The 18,978-nt window shown below is 37.9% G+C and overlaps 1 protein-coding gene across 2 annotated transcripts; it reads right to left on the bottom strand.

Annotated features, from left to right (window-relative positions):
• Positions 1-5,242: 5,242 nt before the first annotated feature.
• LOC107822655 (E3 ubiquitin-protein ligase SIS3) lies at positions 5,243-11,453 on the bottom strand. 2 transcript variants are annotated; one of them, XM_016649211.2, is made up of 10 exons: positions 10,710-11,453; positions 10,530-10,568; positions 10,308-10,374; positions 10,122-10,195; positions 9,483-9,621; positions 9,311-9,403; positions 8,982-9,047; positions 7,024-7,143; positions 6,786-6,899; positions 5,243-6,033 (listed from the first exon to the last, which is right to left on the bottom strand). In XM_016649211.2, exons 1-10 carry the CDS (start codon positions 10,730-10,732, stop codon positions 5,647-5,649), a joined length of 1,122 nt encoding a protein of 373 aa, XP_016504697.1. In that variant the 5' UTR covers positions 10,733-11,453; the 3' UTR covers positions 5,243-5,646. The 2 variants fall into 2 exon arrangements, with proteins under 2 accessions (XP_016504697.1, XP_016504698.1); XM_016649212.2 differs by having other exon boundaries at positions 10,534-10,568; positions 10,710-10,916.
• Between the last annotated feature and the right edge of the window lie 7,525 nt (positions 11,454-18,978).

The raw sequence follows: 18,978 nt of genomic DNA, 5'->3' as shown, positions 1-18,978 counted from the left end.
GTTTGGGCCATGCTCATGTTGTCCGGCCAAAGGGCCAATGGCCTAATCCTATTCTCGGTATTATTATTTTTAGCTCGCGCCAGAAACTATTTACATCTGGTAGCCGAAAAAATGTATAAAATTTATATAATTTTTGTATATAACACAAAAAATATACAAATTTTATACATTTTTCGACTATTATTTTTACAGCGGCTATAATGTCATTTTTCCAATCTTATTCTCTTTTTTGTTTCCACTTTTATTCAGAATTGGATACGGTTTTTATTATATTTAGAGTTGGTTTTGGTTTTAACAGAAAGCACCACTCATTATCTATAAATAAGACAAGCTTGGAAAATTGTTCTAGGCTCATTGGTATAAGTTTTTGAATGACTTTAGCACATAAGAGTGATTTTTGAGAGAGCTTTCATCAAGAAAGAAGAAAAAGTATTTGTTTTGTTGCAATTTTTTATTTCGACCAGCCAATTTAAATCGTGTTTTCCGATTCATTAATCGTTGGATCAGGCTGAAACGATGGAGATTGGATTTAGAGACTCGTAGCATCCAATTTTGAGGCCCAAACAACAGCTCCATTTTTGTGGCCTTTTCTCTTTCTTCAATTGATTTCTTCTTGCTTTTGTTGCTCCATATTTGAAACTTGTTATGTAGCTAATTTGAAGAACTTTGTAACTATCTTATTGTTATAGTGGAGCTTTTTGGATCTTGGTGAATTGAAGGTTTTTTCATGTTAATTTTTGGTGTTCTTTATCTTCTTTATTTTCGAATTTACCTCTTCCTCGACATACAATGGTATCAGAGCTTTAGTTATTTATATAGGACTTTTACGGAATGAAGGCGAATATGAGTAAGATGAAATGTTTAAATGGGAGAAATTATAATGTTTGGAGAAGCAAGATGAAAGACTTGTTGTTCGTGAAGAAGATACATCTACCCGTTTTTTGCAGCTCATAAACCCGAGAGCATATCGGATAAAAATTGGAATTTCCAGCACCAGCAAGTATGTGGATATATGTGAAAGTGGGTTGAAGATAATGTTTGCAACCATATTGTGAATGAAACACATGCGAGATTATTGTAGGAAAAGCTAGAGCCTCTTTATGCTTCAAAAACTAGGACAACAAGTTGTTCTTGCTAAAGTAATTGATGACCTTTAAATACAAGGAGGACAGCCATATCCTTTATCACATAAATGATTTTCAGGGCATCCTTGATCAGCTGTCTGGAATGGAAGTTAATTTTGATAATGAGATACGAGGATTTTGGCTTCTTAATACTCTGCCAGATTTTTGAGAAAATCTTCATGTTCTTTGACAAATCTAGCTCTTGGTGGTAAGGTGACCATAGAATATGCCAAGAGTGGTGTATTGAATGAGAAAGTAAGGGGAAAATCTCAGTGTTCTTCCTCACAAGCAGATGTTTTGATTATAGAATACTGGGGAGAGATAGAACAAGAGGTTTGAGGAGCAGAGGTAAAACAGAAGTAAGTCACGTTTCAAATACCATAATATTACGTATAACCATTGTGGAAAGAAAGGGCATATCAAAAGATTTTGCCACAAGTTGATGCAAGACGTTAGAGAAGGAAAGAAAGTTGAAAATAACGAGAACAATGTTGTTGCTATTGTTCGAGATGACCTTCTTTTTGCTTATGATGAAACGTCATCAATTTGGTATCCCGTGAGATGAGCTAGATAGTAGATTCTAGAGCTACTTTACATGCCACACTAAGGAAAGACTTTTTCTCATCTTATACTCCTTTTGATTCTGGAGTGTTAAAGATGGGTAATGCCAGTAAAGTTAAGGTGTTTGGTGTTGATACAATTTGTTTGAAAACTAATAATGGTTCAACGTTAGTTCTTCAAAATGTCAAGCATGCTCCCAACTTTCCTTTCAATTTGATCTCCGCATGAAGATTAGACGACGAAGGTTATATAATGCCCTTTTTAATGTCTTATGAAAGCTTACCAAGGGTTCATTAGTAGTGCCTCGAGGAGTCAAGTCTTCTCAATTATATATGACATAAGCTCTATTCTTAATGACTCCATAAATCTGGTAGAAAGTGATACTTTATCAGAATTGTGGCACAAAAGATTGAGTCATATAAGCGAGAAGGAGATTACGTATTTGGCTAAGAAAAGTTTGCTTTCTGGAGTGAAACAAACAAAGATGAAAAGGTGCACCCATTGTTTTGCTGGCAAACAGAAAAGTGTTTCTTTTTATAGCCATCCTCCTTCAAAAAAGCCCGAATATTAAAGCTAGTACACTCTCATTTCTGTGATCCTTTTAAAGTAAAGTCAAAAGGTGGTGCTCTTTATTTTGTGACATTCATTAATGATCATTCTCGTAAGCTCTTGGTATATCCTTTGAAATCTAAAGATCAAGCACTTGGTGTGTTTAAGGAATTTCAGCCTTAGACGAGAGACAGACATAAAAGAAATTAAAATTATTTGTATTGACAATGGTGGTGAATATTGCGGTCCTTTTGATAACTATTAAAAAAAAGAAATTCGTTATCAGAAAACTCAGCCCAAGATTCCTCAATTGAATGGTTTGGTATATAGGATGAATAGAACTCTAGTTGAGAGAGTTAGATGCTTGCTTTCAGAGACTAAAGTTCCAAATACATTTTGGGCGAAAACACTTAATACTGTTGCTTATGTTATCAATTTGTCTCTTGTTCCTATTGTTGCTTTGAATGGTGATGTCCCAGAAAGAGTTTGGTTTGCCAAATAAGTTTCTTATAATCACCCGAGAGTTTTTGGGTGTAAAGCTTGTGTGCATGTTCCTAAAGATGAGAGATCGAAACTGAATATCAAAACTAAGCAGTGCATCTTTATCATTTATGGTCAATATGAGTTTGGGCATCATTTTGATGATCCCAATTGACAATAAACTTATTAGAAGTTGTGATGCAATATTCTTTGAAGACCAGACTGTTGAAGATATTGACAAAGTTGAGAAGATAGATTCTCAGAGTAATAAGAGCTTAGTTGATATTGATCCAGTTTATATTGCTAAGGCACCTATTGCACATAAAGGAACCCAAGACAATAATGAAGATAATGATCTAGACCAAAATGATCATCACCGTGTAGATGTTTCATGGTGATTTAGATGAGGAGATTTATATGGAGCAGCCTGATGGTTTTGTAATTAAGGGAAAAGAAAACTATGTCTGCAAATTGAAAAAAAACATGTGTGGATTGAAACAAGCTCCAAGGCAATGGTATTTGGAGTTTGAATCTGTCATAAAAAAACAAGGGTACAAGAAAACTTCTTCAGACCACTGTGTATTCTTCTAGAGGTTCTCTGATGATGATTTTATTTTATTGCTTTATGTGGATGACATGCTTATTATTAGCAAGAATAAATCTAGAATTGCTGTCCTTAAGAAGCAGTTGAGCAAATCATTTGTGATGAAGGACTTGGGGCCAACTAAGAAAATTTTGGGCATTCAAATCCACCGACACATCGATAGAAAGGAGTTATTTTTTCCCCAAAAATAATACATTGAGAAGGTACTCAAGAGGTTCAATATGACAGATGTAAAAGTGGTTAGTACTCCTCTTGCTAAACACTTTTAACTGAGTATTAGTCAGAGTCCATGTAATGATAAAGATAAAAAGGAGATGTCTTGTATTCCTTACTCTTCTGCCATTGGTAGCTTGATGTATGCTATGGTTTGCACTAGATCGGATATTGCACATGCCGTTGGTACTGTTAGTAGATTCCTTTCTAATCTTGGAAAGGAACATTGGGAAGCAAAAAATGGATAATAAGGTATTTGAAAGGTACTACGGATTTGAAGCTGTGCTTTGGTAGTGGCAAGCCTGAACTTATTTGTTACACAAACTCTGATTTAGGAGGCAATCTTGATAATTTAAGACCCACTTTCGGTTATTTGATCACTTTTGCAGGGGGACTGTTTCTTGGTAGACTACAGAAGTGCATAACTCTATCCACTACAGAAGCCGAATATATTGCTGTCAAAGAAGGTGCCAAAGAACTATTATGGATGAAGGAGTTTATTAATACTCTTGACTTTGAGCAACCAAGATATATCTTATTATGTGGTAACCAGATTGCCATCTGTCTCACCAAGCACTCCACTTTTCATTCTAAGACCAAACATATAAATAGAAAGCATCATTGAATAAGAATGATCGTGGAAGAGAAATTATTTGAGGTTGAGAAGATACACACTGATGAAAATCCTTCGGATAAGCTGACAAAAGCAGTGGTTGCAGATAAGCATGCGTTTTATAGAAAATTGGCAGGCATGAAGCCTGTCAATACTTCCTTTATTTGAAGACATATTTGGCCCCTTGGCTGGAGGGGGAGGAGAAAAAAAATACTATACATGATTAAGTGGAGAGAAAAAAAATACTATATATGATTAAATAACTTTTATTTCAACTTCATATTTATATTAAGAATAATTATTTTTTTGAAAAATGTTTGGAAGAAAGGTGGTCTAGTGAATAAGGGAAGAGCGATTGAATAGATGTATAAAACCATTATAGTATAATTCTAAATTGTAAGTTGTTAGAACATTTGGCTCTACGTTGATCTTTTGGTTATAAAGAATATGAATGTGCATTCACACAACTTGTCATAGATTATAAATAATTTAAAAGGTACTATGTCTTATAAGAAAATAAACATCATCTTCATACGAAGAACAAGATTGGAGTTGAAATAGAAATTTTATTTTAGGATGCATTTCTCTCTGTTACTAGGCATCCAAAATAAAAGAAAGAATAACAGGAGACAAGTGTTTTTATAAACCCCCCGTATCTGCCACCTACTCTTGCCGAAGAATAATCAGTGACCCCAATTATTTTTAGAGTACAAAATAAATCTTGTTTTATTCACCGTCACTGTGTGTGTGTGTATATATAATATATATTTTTTTATTTCACTTTAATTTTGTTAAACCATTTAGTATTAGAAATTCACTGGATTTTAGTATAATCTGAATTCCAGTACAGTCATGGCAAATGCAAAATTAGTTGTCGACACTTGAACACACATCATACTGAGTGGCTTAGATTTATATTTAAACGGAAACCATGGCTTTAGTGGGACCATATACTCAACCATGTGTCAATTTACTTGTAGTCCATGGCCTTATCAATGTTAACTTATCCTACGCCAGAGGCCCTACATTGATTTCCACGATCCTCGTAAATTCAGTACCATCCAAAAGTGCTTTCAAAGGGTAATCACTAAGATTCGATTTTCAAATGGACATCCAATATTCTTATAGCATCGAGCTGATTATCAACATGCAGCCAGCTGTTTTCCGTACAACACATAAAATCCTACAATTAAGCATTGACAGAAAAAACACAGAACAAACCCTACGCAAGATTTTTTAAGCTAATATGGATCAAACTCGTTGTGAACAAACATATAGGAGTGAGAGTTCGGGAGATTATTGCCACAGTTAAACTTGCTCATACTAGAACAAACTCGCCACGAGTATAAATCATTGCCAACACATTTCCTTCCATCAAATGCATTTTTAGCTTTTCAATCCATGAATTTTGATTACAATGAGAAAACAATGGCTAGGAGTTACCACAAATCACCAAGTTGGACATTTCAGCCTGTTAGGGACCTCCAAAGAAGAAATGGTTATTACTCCCTTGGGGACTGTTCTACCACAACTTGTACAGGCTCCATGTTTCCCTGATGATGAGGTGTCAATGCTTGGTTTCTGCTTTCAGCTGTTCCTGAAGTTGCATCTACCTCACTGCCCACCCCAGCGTCCTGCGTGCGCACTGGGCGGAGCAAACCTTGCAATCTCAGCAGGTAGCTCTGGCTGGAGGGTTGAGATCTCATATACCGAGCTTCTGTCACAACGTTGGCTGTTGAATTCTCTAAGTCAGCTCGGATATTTGATAAAGCACTTAGATCAAGATTTGGGAAAACAGAAGAGCGGCATCTAGGGCACTTCACGTTTAGCCGAAGCCACTCATCAATGCATTCCACGTGGAAGTTGTGAGCACAAGGCAGACCACGAACCTGCATATGATCTTGTAGTAAGAAAAGGTGGCACTAGCACCTAAACTGAGCACGGATGTAAGCTGTGTAAGCATAAAATATCATGCTGGTATGGCGTTGACTTTCTAGGAGAGCTACCATCTCTCTGACACCGCAAGAAGGGCTAAAAGGGAAATAGGGATAGCATATTGAAACATGAAATAAACATGTCTCTATTTATGCTTATAAGTTATAACTTAAATCAGCATTCATTCAACCACCACAATATTCGAGATCCCTTACTCGAGTATAATCAACTGCAGGCCGAGTTATTAAATAATCAATTCTGTTTTCGATAAAGAACAGGCAATTTTGTTAAGTCACAAAACCTAAAAATCAGCGAATAGAGCAGGGACAACCTTACAATGAACCTAAACAAATCGTCCTTTCTCATCAGTTGACTATTAAATGAAAATGAGGTACCTTTAGTTCATTTCTCTAGTAGTCCCACACAATGACATATAATCCACTCCATAAGGATATTACGGAAATAATTTGACTTCCATATATATTAGAGGGCTAGATCATTGGCTAGGTGGTAAATTTTAAATTTGCTAGATATACATCATGGTATGGATTTGAAAACCCTTGAGAATGATATACAAAATGTTAATAACTTCTGTAGGAGCAATATGTTTAAGGACATGAAGAAAGAAAAAGGGTGTACCATAAATTTTATTTTTTTAAAAGGGAAGTACAATGAAGTAGTATTTACACAAAAAAGACACAGTTACCTCGTTTCCCACGCGAAACTCTTCCAAACAGATAGGGCACTCACTACAGTCAGTAGGAACAGCCTTCAGCCTGAACTTTGGTAGTTCCTGAATAAGTGCTTCCACTGCTTCTCTCTATGTGCCGAATAGAGAAACAACACCAGTTTAAGAGGAGACAAAAGGTCTTCTGTTGACCAAGTGTAGCACGGATATTTATGAAGAGCGCTTGTTCCAGCTGTTGATAGTAAATTGTTATTACCTGAGCTTGGGTTAAATAAACTCCTGGATGGTATGAAGTAGCATCTTGGCCCATTCCTCTCATCTCCTGGCCTGCTGCTGCAAACGTCCAATCTGGCACTCTGATCATGTCAACCAACACCTGTGTTGAGACAAATGTTAAGCATGTCAGTAGAAAAAAATATCTAATTACTAAATCATTTTATGAAAAGCAAATCAACAAATCTATTATTGATGTCAAACTATGTTAATAAGAAAAGTTGACCTTGGTCCCAACTCAATTCCAAAAGTTAGTTCCATGAGGTGAGGATTGTCCCAAGCCGATAAAGAGACAACAATTTATATCCTCAACCAATGTGGGACTATCTCATGCTTGGGCGTCTAGAGCGTGGATAATATAACATAAGAACAAAACATTAAGGATGGGTCTGGGAGCCCAACATTGGATAATCCAATTTTAAGAAAAAATGGATCTTGGACCTAACTCAACCCCAGCAGTAAGCTCATGAGGTGAGGAATGTCCAAGACGATGCAAAGAGATTACAGCCTATACCCTCAACCAATGTGGGACAACACTACAAAGTTCAAAACCAAACCTAAAGTTAGTCATAAAGTCCAGTTGCACTTAGCGTATAGAAGAAGAAATAAAGCCAATCGGAAATTCGGAATAGCTTAAATTATTTGAATTCATTCTTGATGTCGTTGTAAAAGTCTTCCTAAAATTAGTTAACCGAAACAAAATTATTAGCACTGCCAATGAGTGAAGATTTATTAGATTTTATCATGCCAAAGATCTTACAACTAGCACTTCTATTTAATTGTAAATCTCCCAGTGGAAATAGTGACTATCCAGTCCATTCAACCAGAATTGTTTTTTTTTTTTTTTTTTTTTTTTTTTTTGAGGTAAAAGTGTAAGGCCACTCAGAATTTTATCATCCTAGTCCTAAGAAGACTTGAAACGCAATGGCCATCTGAACCTTAAGAGGAGACCATTAGTTAACCAAGAATGTCACATGCTTATCAAGATCGATACTGTACAACAAGATCCACAAGACCATGACATCATAACCAAAACGGTAGAAATATAAAAGCGACAACTACAGAGCACAACCATTAATGTGTTGAACGGACAGACAGGTGCAGTAGCAGTTCTTGTGGCACAAGTACTAGGATCTTTCCATAAATCTATTTTCCAAAAGCACTCTGATTTCTTGCTCAAATCAGTTATGGCATGATTAAGTTTATGCATCATATTCTTGAATCATTTGTGCATTAAAATTTTCTTCAAAAAGAGGCACTACTTGCAGACACATTCTTTTAGTAGGTCTACATTTGCACCTTAATAAGATTAATTGCAACAAATTTCAATCAATCAACTACGCCTTAATCCCGAACTAGTTGGGTCAGCTATATGAATCCATCAACTTAAGTGGCTCTTTGAGACAGTAGCTAGCTCAAAACTTCAACGGAAGCACCAAGAAAGATCCATGTTATCTCTCCCTTGTATTGGACGACACCTAATTTTACCGACCCAGGTCAAATCATAGATAAGTAGACTCAGAAACCAAAATAAATTTGAATATCATTGAAGTGCATTAATCCCCATGAGATATAAGAAAAATGTATACCCCTTTGATTTCCTTTTTCCTTTGAATTATTAATAGCTTACGTGAGGGGGCCGGTGGAAGGCGGTTTAGGAAACTTCACTGCCCACAATTCTGAAATCAAATGGGAGCACCCATACAAGTACAAAAGCAATGCTATCAATGCATTCCACAATCATTGTTTTCTCACATCCAGACAAGAAAATGGAACTTCAAGAACCTTAAAGGCAAAATTAAGTTAATATGGACAGATTGTAAGAGTCACAACAAAATTGTAGCAAAAAATAAAAGTGATAATAAAATAAAGAAAGAACAACCTGTATGTATATGCATGTCAAAATAGTTGCTTTGATACAACATAGATTCTAAAGCATACCCCGAATTCAGAAGTAGGAATTCCTTGTTGAGCACGTAATGAATGGGCTTGTCTTCTAGTTAACCACTGCAGAGAGAAACTTGAAACTTAATAGATATAGTATCGATATCAATACAAATGCATGTGTGTCATTTGTTAAACTGTACTTCTATTTGTGTACAGACGACAAGATTGCCTCAAGAAAGAATTAGAAATTGGGGTGTGTTAAACGTTACTGTCCTTGTTAGAGCTTATCTGTTTCTTGGGAAGAGGTAGGCAACATAGTTGTCCAAACTGAATCGGGTAATTGGTTAAACTTCTTGAAACAGTTTGTAGTTTAGGAAACTAACCTTCCCAGTTGATATGCAAGCTATGCCAAGGAGTCCGCAGTAGCTGAATAGCAACCAAATAAGGAAACCCCATTTTTGACCTTCTTCTGGCAACTGAAAGAATTCAACATTATTCAGTTTTAAGATTTCAGACCGGAACACCTAAAGTCAATGAAATCTTACGTGAACTTACACAGTTTCTCGCACTAGTGAACCATAAAGTCCCAATAATGGTCCAAGCCCAAAGAAAGGGATACAGGAACAGGGCAAGAAGTGAAAGAACAACTATTCTTCCACGAAAGCGAGTATATCTCTGCTGCCAACCCAAATCCCTAAAATTTTAATAACACCTAGAATTCAGTCCTTGTTATCTGAAACCATGACTAATATGAGGCGAGGAAATGACCATAAGATCCATATATTGCCCGAAAAGGATTTAATAAAACACCACTAACTAATTTACTCCATCCATTAATCTGAGCTTTTGACTAAAAGGTGCAAGAATTGGACATCAAATGTAATTATTTTTCTTCAAAAAGGATACTAGACGCAATCAGAGTAACAACTCTAGGTGATATTCATATTATATGCACAAAAGAGAACATCATCAACCACCTCAGTAACGCTAAGTCACTGATAACAAAATTGGAGGCCTCCTAGTGAAGCAAAACTCCTAAAATTAGCTCAGATTGAAGGAGAAGACAAGAATTGATTTTTCCAAAGAAAATTTAAAATAAAAACTCCTAAAATTAGCTCAGATTGAAGGAGAAGACTAGAATTGATTTTTCCAAAGAAAAATTAAAATATATATATCCTAGAGAGGAGGCCTTACAATCCCATTCCAGCAGCAAGTCCATTATCAACAAACATCAAGAGCCGGAAAAGAAATACCGTTGTGTAGTCAACCTGGATCAGGAAAAGGGAAAAACTGAGTATTCCCAAATATACTACTAAACCAAATATCAGATAAACAAATCATTGATTCAATAGTTATTCAATTAAACGTCTTGATACTCACCACAATCCAAATGTGCAAAGGGTATATACAAAGATGGTACCGCTTCCAATTTATCGCCACAATGATTCTAATAAACAAACAGTTAAAGAACAAAAAAAAGACTCCAGATAAACAATTCAAAAACAAGAACACCAAGATACTAGTCAATGAAACTAAAGATGAGAACCCAATTCAGCAACTGTGGTAATTCCAATTTCGACAATTTAAATATTGAAAGGATACATACTAGTTGCTAACATTGACAAGAAAAACCCATCATACCTGCAAAATCGTAATTCAACACCAAATATACTCAATAAAGTAAGAATTTGATACGGCAGAATATCATATTACACATATAATAAAACAGAAATCTTGAATTATGATTTTACAGTGAAAAAGGTAAAATATTTTAGAACTTACCACTTAAAATCTGCGCCTCTCATTTCACCACGTAAATCTTGAATCTTTACTAGCGAATTCTGCTACACACCAAGCATCAATGAGTACGCATACAGCATGTATGGATATAGTAGGGCGGAGCAATTGGAGGGAGATTTCTGTACAGATTTGAAGACTGTCGTGGAAAAGGGAAAGTAAGAACAAGACTGTCTGATGTCAACCTACCAAATTATGCACCACTTTCTTTTATTAAAAGACTCCTATTTTATTTGAAATTTTATATCTTATGGATGATTAAAACATAGGGAAAAGGTCCGGAATAACCCATTTACTATGATATATTATTTACATTTGCCCCATTATACTTTTTTGTATATTATTTACATTTGCCCCATTTGCCACCGGGGTTGGCCTTCTACTGTGGCAGTCAAACCCCTGTAATATTTTGTCCATGTCAGCAGGTCCTAGCAACTTAATAAGATCCATCTCCATAAACTTGATCCATTGGACCTGCTTTACACCACCATTTTCACCACCCAACTACTCATCGCATGAGCCCTTTAACCTCAAAACCTATTTCCGCCGTAGCACCGCCTCATCCGCCTATGCCCCTCGAAACTTTGGCATTATCTCTAGTGACCCCCTCAGTTTCCCTCACTACCTCTTTCATCCATATAACTGTCTTGGGATAACCGGAGGCCTTCGAGTCCTTTCTACTATTTGTGATATTCTTTATGCAAAGTGCAATACTGTATTCAAGTTGGTGGTGCACTCTTAAGGAATATATGATATATGTAGGACGAAAGAAAAAGGCGTTCCTCGATGGATATTCGAAAATCGACTAAAAACTGACCGAATCGTACCGCACCAAATCGATTTTTAGGTTTCTTTTTAAGAAACCATAGGTTTTTATATAGATCTATAATCGCGTCGATAATTAGAGTAAGTTTTTTATTTTATAAAAATAAACCGAAAAAATACCAAACCGTACCGAATAAATTTTACATGTGAAAAATATATTTATTTAGTAAGTTTAAAAATAATAATGCATTAAATTTTCTTTGGACCTTGGAATTATAAAAACTATTACAAGCCAATAATTAATTAAACTCAAAATATTAATTCCTAAAACCTATTATGCTACTTCTACTTAAACTAAGTTATTTCAAGTATCTCTATTAGAAAGACACAAAGTATTCTAGCGATTATGAGTAACAAACTACAATGTATTGAATATGTTTTCTTTCATATAATTTAGACTTATCTTTTTGAATATTTAATCTTCTATAGACTTTATTCTTGAGTCCCAACTTGGTATATCTTTCAACCCGTGTGATTTATATTTTCTTTGCTTTGTTTGGTTTCTTTTACATTGTTGTAGAATAGTTGATGGATCTATACTCTAGCCATCTTTCTTTTTTCTTTTTTAACTCATTACCCTTTAAACAGTAAAAATATCTAGAGAGTTTTGCTAAAAGAATGTATGTTATTGCATTCTACTTCTACTGGTGAATTTTACATGATACTAAAAAAATACCGAAAATTAACCGAACCGTACCGATACCGAAGAGAAACCGACATGATTGAGACGGTTTCGAAAAGTCTAATTTTGGTTATACATAATAGAATAACCGAAAAATTGGTATGGTACAAATTTTATAAAATAACCAGGCTGAACCGAACCATTGACACCCCTACCCAACCCCCCAGAAAAAGAATGAAGAATCCCAAAAAAGGGGAACAAGAGAAGCGTTTTGCTCTTTTGATAGGTGAATCAAACTGAGTTAATTTCTTCCGTAAGCTGATAGATATATTTAGGATCTCTGAAAATCTAGAGAATAATGAGAATCTTTACATTATTTTCAAAATAATAAGAGGAATCAGTTAGTATTGCCTATTTGTCACTTTTTTTTGAGTTCTTCTACTAAGTAACATCAGAGACCCCGTACTTAGTTGCTGCAATTTTTAATAGCTCATCTTTTCATAAGTTGCCCATTGAGGACGAATTAGCTAGCTATTCTAGTAGTGGAAATGGTAGTTTAAGGCATGTCCACCACCTACACTTGGGTCAATTGGGTAGAATGGGTCAAGTTTATGGAGATGTGTCTTACTAATTTAGTAGGACTTGCTGACTAGAAAGCTGACATGGACAAAATATGAGAGGGGTTAGCTGCTGTATACGGTCTAAATCGGAGAGCTCGATTTCGAAGACTTGATCATACCCTGAGCTCGAGTTCGGAAGCTCGAAGTAAGAATCGAGCCTGGCCGGAATATACGCACCTTGAGAAGCAAATCGGAGACCCGTCATGATCTGCCTTGAAGACAGTACAATTTCGATGACACTCAAGAAAGAGCGGGAATTTCTCAAGGACATGTGGATTAGGGCATAAATTAAGGGATAAGATTTGTACGAAATAGTACGAGTCCGTACTATGTTGTTATACAACTGTACCAATAAAATTCTTTACCATAATTGGAAATGTACCATATTAGGGTTTTCCCTCCTATATAAAGGGGACCCCAATCATTTGTAAAGATCATCTCATTCACTGTAATAAAACATTCTACTGTGCTTTTCTTATTTACTGCGCTCCACAATTGTTCTTCAACTTTATTGTTTTTACTTTATTGTTCATACTTTATTTGCTCTTAACTCACCTCGAGGCACTCGAGATAATCAAGCTCGAGGTCCCCGTTGCTCTAATAACACTGGTTTGGTTCATCAATTCTTCTTACTTAACCCTAATATTACTTATATATTCACTAGTATTGGAATAAATCACATATGTTTAAAGCCACAAATCACCTTTAATTGTTACTCATATTTTTCGAGGTAAATAGTTTGACGCCCACCATAGGACTAAAGATAATAGCGATTATTTTAGTGCTAGTTTTTTGATAACATACGTTATTCTTCACACTTTTTCTGGTCAAAGATTCTTTAATTTCAGGCTAAGATATGTCTAGCTCAGCAAACACACATGTGCATGGAAACGACGGTCTCGGATAGGGTTGGTGTACCACCAATCAACCTTGAGAAAGTGCCAAATTTGGAGCCAGTTGATATCAGTTCAGATAATGCTCTAAACGCGGACTCAGGCACAGATCCCGTAGGGAATGAACGCAGGGAAGCTCGATCTGATGACCAAAGAGCATAAGGAATGGGAGATGAGGGGATCAACCTCCAAGTGATATTTGAGATGTTGCAGGCTCAACAAATCGCCATCGCTCAACTTCAGAGTCAAAATAGGACCCCGAGCGTAGATGAACATGAGAATACTCGACCTGCTGAACCAGAACCAGAACCGGAGAGATCAAACGGAAATAACTCCAGGAATGACCCCACCATCATGAGGATGCTCGAAGAGCTCACCAAAAGGATCGAGACCGAAGAAAAGAAGATTGAAGAAAATGACAAAAAGGTGGAGACATACAACTTAAGGGTCGACTAGATACCGGGAGCACCTCCGATTTTGAAAGGACTGGACTTGAAAAAGTTCGTGCAAAAACCATTCCCCCAGAGTGCGGCTCCGAAGCCCATCCCGAAGAAGTTTCGGATGACAGATATCCCAAAATACAACGGGACCACTGATCCCAACGAGCACATCACCACATGTACTTGTGGCATAAAAGGAAATGATTTGGAAGACGGTGGGATTGAGTCTGTTTTACTAAAAAAATTTGGGGAAACTCTGTCTAAGGGTGCCATGATTTGGTACCATAACTTACCCCCGAAATCTATTGAATCATTTGCAATGTTGGCAGACTCATTTGTAAAAGCACATGTCGGTGCCATAAAAGTTACAACAAGAAAGTCCGATGTATTCAAAATAAAGCAAAGGGAGAATGAGATGCTGAGAGAGTTTGTATCCTGTTTCCAGTAAGAACGAATGGAGTTACCACCAGTCTCCGATGACTGGGCCGTACAAGCCTTCATTCAGGGGCTAAATGAACGAAGTTCGATAACTTTGAAGCAACTGAATCAGAACTTGATCGAGTATCCCGCCATGACTTGGGCAGGTGTGCATAATAGGTACCAATCAAAAATTAGAGTCGAGGATGATCAATTGGGAGGCCCCTCGGGCTTAGTTTATCTAAGCAGGTTACTAGCAAAGGAGTCAGGAAATGCAGACAGGGCGTCAAGGTCGAATAAGGAAAGATATTATCCATACGTTGAAGATGGAAGGAACATTTCAATGCGTAACATACCTCAGAATGATCGAAGAACAGATCGAGGTCTAAGTTCCCGGGGACTCATTAGCAAAACCGGGTTTGATAGGCACTTGGGACCGATGGAGGCACCCCGATTATCAGAGTACAACTTCAGCGTCGATGCCTCAGGTATCGTCTCAACCATTCGCAAAATTAGAGATACTAGATGGCCCAAACATATATAGACCGATCCTTCTTAGAGGAACCCCAACTTGATGTGCAAGTATCATGGTACATATGGGCATATGACCGAGGATTGCAGGGAACTTAGAGAAGAGGTAGCCTAGTTGTTCAACGAGGGGCATCTTTGTGAATTTCTAAGCGATCGGGCCAAGAACCATTTCCGAGAAAGAGAACATGAAGAATGAACCTGAAGAACCTCAACATGTCAGGTTTTGAAAATCTTAGATCTGGAGTTTTCAGTGGGGTACTTTTGGGATTTATAGGTAGATTGGGGTTTTGGGGTATGTGGTGGTTGTCTGGTAGAAGTTTAGGCGAATTTAGGGTTTTGCCGGCGCCATAGGCGATTTTCGGTAGCAGCTCTAGGGTTTTTGGATTTTTAGATTTATGATTTGGGGATTTCGGTAGGGGTTTTTGGTTGATCGGTTGGTATGGTAGAATTTAGGAGGGTAATGGAGTGTATGGGGTAAGTTTGGGTGGTTTTTGGGTTCCGCCGCCGTCATAGACAATTTCCGGTGGCGGTGTATGGCGGGGCTAGGATTTCTGGGGGTGTTTTAGGTTTGAAATTCACTAATTTATGGGTTTTTTTGGGGTTTGATTGTTGGGGTGAGGTTTAGGAAGAGTGAAGAGAGAATATAGGGTGGATTTGGGGTGGTTTTAGTTGTCGCCGCCGCCGTAGGCGATTTCCGGCGACGGCTCTAGGCGGAGGGCGGAGAGGCGGCTAGGGTTTGGGATGAGGGTGTTAGGGCGGCTAAGTTTTTGGGGGCGGCTGAGAGAGAGAGAGAGAGAGCTATGAAAGAGTGAGGGGTTTGAAATGAGGGGGGTAAGAAAGGGTTAGGACATATATATGTCAAATGCCAGGCTAGTTCTAGATCTTTGGATCTATTGAAGATCAACGGCCAGGATCCCTGGCTCTTAAATAATGTCGTTTAATTAAGTGGCGAGCTGGACTGGTTTAGAGGGTATTGGGCTTGGGTATTTTTGAATTGAATTTTTGGGATTGGGATTGGTTTAAACACTGGCCTAGTCCGGTTTTGCATTAATTTGATTTAAAATCTAATTAAATTAAATAAAATCCTAAATCATTCTAATTTGTAAAATTAAGCTGATTATCCATTTATACTATTTACCAAATTAATTAATGAAAGAAAATTACTAATTTAACACTAAAAGCTAAAAATGTTAAAATAAACATTATTTTTTGTGATTTTTTTAATAATAACTAATTAGCGTCTTAACCTTAAAAAAATAAATAACAACCTAAAATGCAATGCATGAAATTTTAAACATTTTTAGGGTATTTTCCCTTATTTTAAAATATTGAATGTACACAAAAATGCAACTAAATGCAAAACAATTAACAAAAATCTATAAAATGAAAATAATTTAGAAAAACCTATTTTTATTTTATTTTGTAGGAGTATTTCTAGCCGGGCAAAAATTACGTGCTCACAGCGAGGATGCCCAGGGTTTCTAGGACAGGTGTTAGAGGATCCTCCATACAACAGGTATTCTCGAGACCAATGGGGTCTCGTTTACTACTTTTCAGTTTACTAGAGATGCCTTCACTTGGTGGGAGGCTTATGAGAGGCGTAGGCCGGTTGGTGTAGCGCCACTTACATGAAAGCAATTCTCCGTTCTTTTCCTGGAGCAGTATGTGTCGCAGTCCCGTAGAGAGGAGCTGCACAAGTAGTTTGAGAGGTTGCGTCAGGATGACATGACTGTGATGCAGTACGAGATGACATTTTCTGAGTTAGCCTGCCATGCTGTTTGGTTGGTTCCCACAGACAAGGAGAGGATCAGGAGGTTCATTGATGGCTTCACATTTCAATTGCGGGTGCTTATAACCAGAGAGAGGGTGTCTGGTGCTACCTTTGATGAGGTTGTTGACATTGCTCGGGAGATAGAGTCGGTCCGCAGTCAAGAGCGGATTGAGAGGGAGGCCAAGAGGTCTCGTGGATCAGGTAGCTTTGGTGGTGTTCCTTCTACGGGTTAGTTTCACCTCGGTAGAGGTCGTCCTTACAAACATGCTCAGATGACCCACCTAGTTCACCATGGTGAAGCATCTGGCCATGGTTTTAACGGTTCTCAGCAGGGCCACTCATCTCTTAGTGCCCTTCTAGCTCAAATTTCGTCTCATGCACCATCAGCTCAGGGTTTATCTATGTCAGAGCCTTCTAGCGGGTATCCCCGTGCTTGAGGCTCCCTTCAGTCTCCAGTGGCTGGTAGAGGTTGTTTGAGTGTGGAGATTTGGGTCAAATCAAGAGGTATTGTCCCCGCCTTACAGGAGGTTCATCTCAGTAGAGGAGTCAGCTTTCGACTTCAGCACCAGTTACTTCGCCACCTACCCAGCTAGCTCGAGTGGAAGTCAGTCAGCTAAGGGACGACCTAGAGGGGGAGGCCGATCAGGTGTCGATCAAGTCCGATTCTATGTACTCCCTGCCAGACCAGATGCCATTGCTTCAGACATAGTGATCACAGGTATTATCTCCATATGTCATCGAGATGCTTCTGTATTATTTGACCCTGGTTCCACCTATTCATATGTGTCGTCATATTTTGCTCCTTATATGGACATGCCCCGTGAGTCTCTAGTTTCATCTGTTCTTGTATCTACGCCGGAGGGCGATATTATTATTGTGGACCATGTATACCGGTCGTGTGTAGTGACTATTAGGGGATTAAAGACTAGAGTTGATCTGTTGCTGCTTAGTATGGTTGACTTTGATGTGATATTGGGCATGGATTGGTTGTCTCTGTGTCATGCTATTCTGGACTGTCACGCCAAGACAACGACGTTGGCTATGCTGGGGTTGCCATGGATTGAGTGGTGAGGTTCGTTAGATTATGTTCCTAGTAGGATAATTTCATTCTTGAAGGCCCATCGGATGGTTGGGAAGTGTTGTCTTTCTTATTTGGCCTTTGTGAGGGATATCAGTATAGAGATTCCTACTATAGAATCAGTCACGGTGGTGCGAGATTTTTCGGATGTGCTTCCTGCAGATCTGCCGGGCATGCTGCCGGACAGGGATATTGACTTTAGTATTAATTTGGTGTCGGGCACTCAACCTATTTTTATTCCACCGTATCGTATAGCACCGGAGGAGTTAAAAGAATTGAAGGAGTAGCTTCAGGAACTCCTTGATAGGGAGTTTATTCGCCCTAGTGTATCACCTTGGAGTGCACTAGTTCTATTTGTGAAGAAGAAGGATGGCAATATGAGAATGTGCATTGATTACAGGCAGTTGAACGAAGTCACGATCAAGAACAAGTATCATTTGCTTCTTATTGATGATTTATTTGACTAGCTTCAGGGAGTGAGGGTGTTCTCCAAGATTGATCTGAGGTCAAGGTATCACCAGTTGAAGATTAGGGACTCGAACATTCTTAAGACAACTTTCAGGACCCGATATGGTCATTATGAGTTCCTTGAGATGTCTTTTAGGCTGACCAATGCCCCAACAACGTTCATGCATTTGATGAACAACGTGTTTTGGCCTTATCTCGATTCGTTCGTTATTGTATTCATTGATGATATCCTAGTGTACTCTCGTAGCCAGGAGGAGCATGCCGAGCATTTGAGGGTTGTATTGCAGCAGTTGAGGAAGGAGAAACTTTATGCCAAGTTCTCGAAGTATGAGTTTTGGCTCAGTTCAGAAGCATTCTTGGGACACGCAGTATCCAATGAGGGTATTCAGGTTGACCTGAAGAAGATAGAGGCGGTTTAGAGTTGTCCCATATCGTCCCCAACCATAGAGATTTAGAGCTTTCTTGGGTTGGCTAGTTACTACCGTCAGTTCGTTCAGGATTTCTCATCTATTACATCGCCCTTGACCAAATTGACCTAAAAGGGTGCTCCTTTCAGGTGTTCAGATGAGTGTGAGGCGAGCTTTCAAAA

Source organism: Nicotiana tabacum, chromosome 8 (genome assembly GCF_000715075.1).
Source record: "Nicotiana tabacum cultivar K326 chromosome 8, ASM71507v2, whole genome shotgun sequence".
NCBI lineage: Eukaryota > Viridiplantae > Streptophyta > Magnoliopsida > Solanales > Solanaceae > Nicotiana > Nicotiana tabacum.
This window is presented reverse-complemented; position numbering and strand designations above follow the sequence as displayed.

What these genes read in the sequence shown, in the direction of transcription:
- LOC107822655 (XM_016649211.2), bottom strand. Translation starts at nt 10,732, where the DNA reads ATGAGAGGCGCAGATTTTAAGTG. An exon ending in TCAATGTTAGCAACTAGTAT is followed by an intron (nt 10,375 to 10,529) that starts GTATCCTTTCAA and finishes TTTGTTTATTAG; the next exon opens with AATCATTGTGGCGATAAATT. An exon ending in AGTTTCGCGTGGGAAACGAG is followed by an intron (nt 6,034 to 6,785) that starts GTAACTGTGTCT and finishes GATCATATGCAG; the next exon opens with GTTCGTGGTCTGCCTTGTGC.